Source organism: Rhineura floridana, chromosome 4 (genome assembly GCF_030035675.1).
Source record: "Rhineura floridana isolate rRhiFlo1 chromosome 4, rRhiFlo1.hap2, whole genome shotgun sequence".
NCBI lineage: Eukaryota > Metazoa > Chordata > Lepidosauria > Squamata > Rhineuridae > Rhineura > Rhineura floridana.
Window position 1 is genome coordinate 67,009,853 of NC_084483.1, and position 7,514 is coordinate 67,017,366.

A 7,514-nucleotide genomic window follows, 5' to 3' on the forward strand; every position below is an offset into this window, starting at 1 on the left:
GTTCTATATCACATATTTATATTCTACCTTCTATCGTGCAAAAGCATTGACCAGATCTAGACTGGCTTAACTTCAGGAAAGTTGCTGCATTTTGTGTTTTCAGCTGATGCCCTGCAATTTTATTAAGTTTCTGAGTGGCTGTCATACTTGAAGTAAACCCACTGAAATGATGGACATTGATTTTCAGTGGGTCTGCTGAGTATGACTAACATTAAATATCTCCCAATTATATATTAGTACAGTAGTTAGTTCATTTCAGGGAGGCTTCTGTGGGCTTACACTTCCTTTTTAATAAACTGAATAGGATTGCAACTCTGTTTATATTTTTTGTACAAAACTTTGTGTATATATTAGTATAGAACAACACTACATATATTTTTAGTACAGGTCTCTGAAAAAGTGGGAAAGGTGGAATTTGTCCTGAAGAAGAAAGAAACTTTGTCTTGGAAAAAACTTGGGCAGCCATTGGAGAGTCATAACTCTTTTGTCAAACGCACAGAGAGAGGTAATTAGTTTTGCAGCCAGACCCAAGGCTGATCTTCGCCACCTCCAAACTTTAGGGAACAAAATCAAACTGCTGTTCACAGTTTCTGCAATTTGATGAATGACTATGTGTAAAGATGTATTAGTTTTAGCAGCAGCATTGTGCGCATCTATATATAATATGGTGGCTTTGTGTATCCATTGTACATGTAAAATTTCTTGTGTATGATGCTAAAATCCCTGTTTATCCCCTTTTCTTCTCAACCATGTACACATTTTATGCAAAGGGCAAAGCATCTCAAAACTATTTCAGATTGTTATATAACTGAATTGGAAACCAGAATTACAAAATTTCAATAATACAGCCTTTAATGATACCTTTACATTGGACTACATATCATAGTTGAGATTTAGTATTAACAGGAATCTATTGTTGCTGTTGCTATATTAATAGCAGAGGCCAGGCTCAATGTTCTTGTGTTAATTCACAAAGACCTAAATAATAACCCAAAAGTACCTTATTCCTTAGGATCTGCCTTGACCGCTGACATCTTCTCATGGGACACTGTTGGTGGTCCCACATGCTCTTGAGGTTTGGCTGGCCTTTACCAGGAGCTAAACCTTTAGTGCGGCTGGCCTTGCCCCATGAAACTTCTTTCCAATAGAGGTTCAGCAGGAGTTATCTGTGGTTGCTTTTAGACACCTTCTAGAAATTGTATTATTCAGACAGGCCTTTGAAATCTGAGATTCCTGGCTAATTAAAGATCTCTTATGTGTTTTATGTTTTTGTTTCTTATTGCAATACTGTGTTTTTTGTCTGTATGCCACCTTGTGATATTTTATATGAAAGTGCAGTTTCTGAATATTTTAAATAACAATTAAGACTACTAATGGTACAAGAATAAGGTGCTAGCATACTGTACTTTTGAAGCAATGAAGGGGTGTGTAGACACTTTGCATAACATTGTTTTGGATCTAAGATTTTTGTTCCATCCATAGAAGAGAGTTCTGCTCATAATAGAAGTATCTCTTTAGATCCATGGAATGTGAATATTTGAGTAGTGTAAATTGAATTAATTACAGTTTCCATATTTTTAAGGTCTGTTTTACAGAAAATGCAGATTGCTCTCAAAGACAAATGTCAGTCATGACACTAGACTCTTCTGTTTAATGTTACCACCGGGAACTCATCTCCAGATTCCAGTTGGGCACCACCTTTACCTCAAACAAACAATTACAGGTAATAAGGTGAAAAATATTGTTTTCTTCTAGAATTTGTCTTAATTCTGTTTTTTTTTTAAGGAAATGCACACAAAAGTCCAGGCAAGTTTATAATTTGATTCTTCTTAAATGAGCAAGAAATGCGCAGATGTTTCGAGTTTTGAAAGGGAAGTACATACTGTGGACCTAAAACTCTCTTTTAAAGTTCCTTTAGCAGTATTTTTGTGTTCAAAAATGTACACTACTTTACACCACACCATAAATAATTTGAAGTGGCCATTCAGTTAATTTGCATTACAATACAGGGTTATATCTCACTGTGTCCCTCCACTTATAGAGGATTCTTAGCTTCAGCATAGGTAAACCTCCCACACTGCTGTTCCAAAGGTTCCCCCAACCTTCTGGAGCAGTTTGGTGAGGGTGCAGGGGGTTGCTCTGGGAAGGGGGAATCAATAAAAATAGTTCTCCCTCCCAGCCTGTTTTCAAAAGCCTCCGCTGGATTGAAAAGGGTGAGTGGAGAAGCACGATTGGATAAAGTGCAATCTAAAAACTAAATGCAAAGCAATGCTGAAGCAGCTAGAAATCTTTTAAAATTTTTACCATGGTGAGACTATTGTACCATTGTATACTTATTCAAAAGTAGAAATTGTTTGTCATTTGGAATGGTGTATAGAGAATTGCAGAACAATTGAAAAATGTGGGAGGGAGGGAGCCATTCTAACCTCCCTAGGAAAGAAGTTCCAGAGCCTGGGGGCAGCCACCATGTAGGCTCTTCTTCTGGTTTGACATTAATGATTGGCTCCTTGGTTCTACTAAAAGTGATTATTAATGTATATACTTAATGTTAAGTTTTCTTCCACTTCCTTCCCTTAGGCACAGAGATAGTAAAGCCATATACACCAGTATCATCTTTCTTGGTATCAACATTCAAAACCACCTCCCATGATGATAAGATGCATATATTTTTCATGATCAAAATTTACCCAAGCGGACTATTCACACCAGTACTTGACACCCTACAAATAGGTAAGTGTTTGCTTCTCTCTCTCTCTCAGGGTTTTCTAAATCAGAATTTGGTACTATATTATTTATTTATTATTACGTTTATATACCTCCCCATAGCCAATGTCTGGGCGGTTTACAGCAATTAAAAACAATAAAAACAAATATACAAATTTTAAAACACAAAAAAACAATTTAAAAACACAATTTAAAAAAAAATTAAAAACAATTTAAAAACACATGCTAAAATGCCTGGGAGAAGAGGATATAAATCATGTGAGACTTTCTCTTCTGAATTCTTAAAATGGTTTGAACATATGTTTAATAGAAAATAGAAAAAAATGAATAACCTGGTGATTGTAGAGGGTTTTATCCAGAAATATGGCTGCACACCATTCATGAACATTATTTTTTGTTTTTCAATCTTTTCCTAAAATATGATAGGTGTATTCTGTTCGTTCCTGTATAAAATATGAACTAATGCAAACTTAGGTTTATTTGGGTAGGTGGATGTTAAGAGCACCCTTATTTTCATCTCTCCAACATTTATTGCACTACTCATTTTGTCTTCTACAGGGCAACATATTTTTGTCAGTAATCCCGAGGGTAACTTCATGAAATCACAAACTGAAGATGTAGAGGATCTATTTTTATTGGCAGGAGGCACAGGATTCACACCAATGATTAAACTGCTCAAGTATGCTTTGACCAGTAGCAATAGTCTCAGGTATCTTTCTTTTGACTAGGGGCTCCAATTTGTGTGTGCCATAATGTAAGCATTATAATTGACAAGAAAAGTAGTTTTAAGTATTTCTTGTGTTGGCTGTGTGTAATTTGTGTGCTTAATTTAGTTTAAAGCAGCACCACAGCAGCAGAGTAACAGCAGATGTTGCAATGCGAGTGTGCCAGCGTGTGTGTGCATTTACCTAAGAAAGCAGGCTTTTACCCTGCATCAGCAGGATCAGTGAGACTGGAGACTAAGTAAAAAAAGAAAAGCTACTTTATTTATAGAAATGCATTGTAGATAGAAAGGCAAACCTAGTTCTAACTAACTAAGTTGGAGGCATAACGCCCAGGTGCGGGAGTTAGCCCCATGCTAGGGGAGAGAGCAGAGACAAAGGGATGTCTCCTCTCTCCCGGACAGTCGGAGAAGGAAAGAGGGGAAATGGCGGAAGGAGGAGGGGCAGGTAAGCTTCCCTAAAGATGTCACAGTCTAGCGACAGAAGGAAGTCAGTCAGAGCATCACAGGAAAAGGTAAACAAGCCTATCCATCTGGAGGACCCTAGCTCTATCTCCCTTCTGGAACACAAACGAAAGAACAAAACAGGAGTTGCTCTTGCCCCACTTCCAACATCTTGCTCTGGATGTGTGCTCTGGATGTGTGTTTAGGTAGTAAGATGATTTTGAAATACTGTTCAGATATTCTTCAGCAATAGAAACAAAGTAGTCTTTTGTGGTAACTACTTGGACTTTATAGTAAAGAAAGGTTTTGACAACACTAAACAACAGAAATTGCTGGAAGCAGCCTGTGTTTCTGTTTAAAACATTCTTGCTGTCTTGTTTTGAGCATCTCTCAACTCTATAATGGGAACAGTTGAGATAAGTTTAGAGGTGTCTAAGGCTGCAATTTTATACCACTTTCCTTGGAGTTATCGGCATGGAACTCAGTGAGACTTGTATGTAGCCAGGAAGTGGGCCAAGGAAGTGATTAATGCCTCTTTACGAGAGGGAGTGGTCCCTGGCTGTCTGAAAGAGGCGGCAGTGAGACCACTCCTGAAAAAACCTTCCTTGGACCCAGAGGATTTCAGCAGCTACAGACCAGTAGCCAATGTTCCGTTCCTGGGCAAGATCCTGGAACGTGTGGTTGCTGACCAGCTCCAGGCGCTATTGGATGAAACCGATTATCTAGATCCATTTCAATCGGGGTTCAGGCCTGGTTTTGGCACTGAGACTGCCTTGGTCGCCCTGTTTGATGACCTATGTCGGGAGAGAGACAGAGGGAGTGTAACTCTGTTGATTCTCCTTGACCTCTCAGCGGCTTTTGATACCATCGACCATGGTATCCTTCTGGAGAGGCTTGCGGAATTGGGAGTTGGAGGCACTGCTTGGCAGTGGTTCCGCTCCTACTTAGCAGGTCGTCTCCAGAAGATAGTGCTTGGGGAACATTGCTCGACACCGTGGGTTCTCCAATGTGGGGTCCCGCAGGGTTCGGTTCTGTCTCCCATGCTTTTTAACATTTATACGAAGCCGCTGGGGGCGGTCATCAGGAGTTTTGGAGTGCGTTGTCATCAGTATGCTGATGACACGCAGCTCTACTTCTCCTTTACATCTTCTTCAGGTGAGGCAGTCGACGTGCTGAACCGTTGCCTGGCTGCGACAATGGACTGGATGAGAACTAACAAACTGAGACTCAATCCTGACAAGACAGATGCTGTTGGTGGATGGTTTCTCTGATCGGATGGTGGATATATACCCTGTTCTGGATGGGGTTACACTCCCCCTAAAGGAACAGGTGCGTAGTCTGGGAGTCATCTTAGACTCTTCCCTCACACTTGAGGCTCATGTAGCCTCGGTGGCCCGGAATGCGTTCTACCAACTTCGGTTGGTAGCCTAGCTACGTCCCTATCTGAGTAAGGAGGACCTCACATCAGTGGTACATGCTATGGTAACCTCGCATCTGGACTACTGCAATGCGCTTTACGTAGGGCTACCTTTGAAGACGATTCGGAAGCTACAGCTAGTGCAAAATGCGGCGGCCAGACTGCTAACAAGAACTAAGCGGTCTGAGCATATAACACCTGTGCTAGCCCGTTTGCACTGGCTTCCAATATGCTTCCGGGCCAGATTCAAAGTGTTGGTACTTACCTATAAAGCCTTATACGGCGCGGGACCACGATATCTGTCGGAACGCCTCTCCCGATATGAACCGGCCCGTACACTACGGTCTACTACGAAGGCCCTCCTCCGGGTTCCGACTCATAGGGAAGCCCGGAGAGTGGTGACAAGATCTAGGGCCTTCTCAGTGGTGGCCCCCGAACTATGGAATGGTCTCCCCGAGGAGGTGCGCCTGGCGCCGACACTATCATCTTTTCGGTGCCAGGTTAAAACCTTTCTCTTCTCTGAGGCATTTTAATTCCTGTTAATTCTAAATTATTATATTTTGATTTTAGACTGTACAGTTTTTTGTACAGTTTTGTATTGTGATATACTGTATTGTGTTATTTTTATTGTATTTTTAATGTTCACCGCCCAGAGAGCTGTTGCTAGTCGGGCGGTATATAAGCTTAATTAAATTAATAAAATAAAATAAAATAAAAATGTACAGGATTGTACTGTAAGACTTCCGCAAGTGTCACATGGCAGAGCGGTGCTTTCTTTGGCATGGTTTTAACTTTGCCCAAACCACATGGGCACAGGTTCTCATAAGCAGGTTATGGTGTGAGGTTGGACTTCCTCATGGTAATTAAACTACCTGGGATCCTGTTGATTCCATTTCCACCATTGATTTCCTGTGACTACCATTATTGCAATGGAATGGGATCACTCATGGAAAAGGTAGGAGTTTCTGCATACTCAAGGAACTCCCCAGCTATGTAGAAAAATGTTTTTTTTAAATTAAACACCCACCCACGCAGTATATAATAACCAGTTTCCAGTGTTCTAGTCTTTAACATATCAGAGCAAGATGGAACTACTGGACTCGCCCAAATTTCAGTGAATAAGAAATTGAAACGGGTGGGTGAATTTAGGTAAGCTTAGCTCGCTGAAATGGGGATTTTTGTCAGGGGAATAGACAACAGGGGATGATTAAGTGTGGAATGAGTTCAGCAGCATGGCAAGGAAGTTACAGCAGACTACTCTACCCTTCCCTTCTTTGACATAACGGATCCCAAGCTTCCAAGTAAGTTAACTTAATAAACTACAAAAAGAGAGATGCAGGTAGAAAGCCAGCAGAGTGTATGGAGGCTTTCCAGTGATAAAACTATGACTGGATGGACAGAAGCTGAGGCTGTGTGCTCAGTGTAATGAACCCCTGACCTTCAGGGAACTAGTTAATTTCCTTGAGGCCAAGATGACTAACCTGCAGAGTGAGAGAGGTTGGTGAGCAAGGCCTTTGGGGATGTGTAAGTTTTGATGTGCTACCATAGTTATAGCTCCCCTGCTGTCATGGAGGACTAGGGTCTCGGGGAAGGAAGGCATCACTCTGAGGAAGAGGGAAACGATCCCTTAGAAGGGACCCATTACTTGAAGGTTTAGCAGTTATCTTATGCCAAGTATACTCCTCAGGATGGGAATCCTGGTAGTGGGTGATTCAATTTTAAGGAGCATAAATAGCTGAGTATGTAGTAAGTGTTCTGGCTGCATGGTGACTTGTCTCAGGTCCTGTGTGTAGGCTTCCCATAATCATCTGGTTGGCCACTGTGAGAATAGGATGCTGGACTAGATGGGACTTTAACCTCATCTGGCAGAGCTGCTCTTATGTTGCAAACTGATTGGGGAAAGTAGGAGGTGGCAACAATGGTCTTAGGGGAGCTGAATGGTAACATCTGTATAATCTAACATCTATATAAAGTTAGTGGGTACAGTCATCTTGAGTTTTGGAGTGAGATGTCTTCAGTATGCTGATGACACTGAACTCTTTTTCTCCAAGCCATCAGAAATGAATACTGGTGTTGGATCAGTGTCTGGAGGTGATAATAGTCTGGATAAGGGCAAACAAACTGAAGCTGAATCCTGGCAAGACAGAGGCACTGTGAACTAGTGGTTCCTGTATCTAGGAATTAGTTAAGAGACTGTTCTAGACAGGA

The 7,514-nt window shown here is 41.1% G+C and overlaps 1 protein-coding gene across 3 annotated transcripts in view; it reads left to right on the plus strand.

Moving 5' to 3' along the window:
• The window catches only part of LOC133383138 (cytochrome b5 reductase 4), a 39,287-nt gene that overhangs the window by 26,077 nt on the left and 5,696 nt on the right, over positions 1-7,514 (plus strand). For all 3 annotated transcript variants that reach the window (XM_061623249.1, XM_061623251.1, XM_061623250.1), the window contains 4 exons: positions 383-505; positions 1,583-1,723; positions 2,578-2,730; positions 3,283-3,433. In XM_061623249.1, the coding sequence (XP_061479233.1) occupies positions 383-505; positions 1,583-1,723; positions 2,578-2,730; positions 3,283-3,433 (568 nt within the window). The remainder of the gene's footprint in view (positions 1-382; positions 506-1,582; positions 1,724-2,577; positions 2,731-3,282; positions 3,434-7,514) is intronic.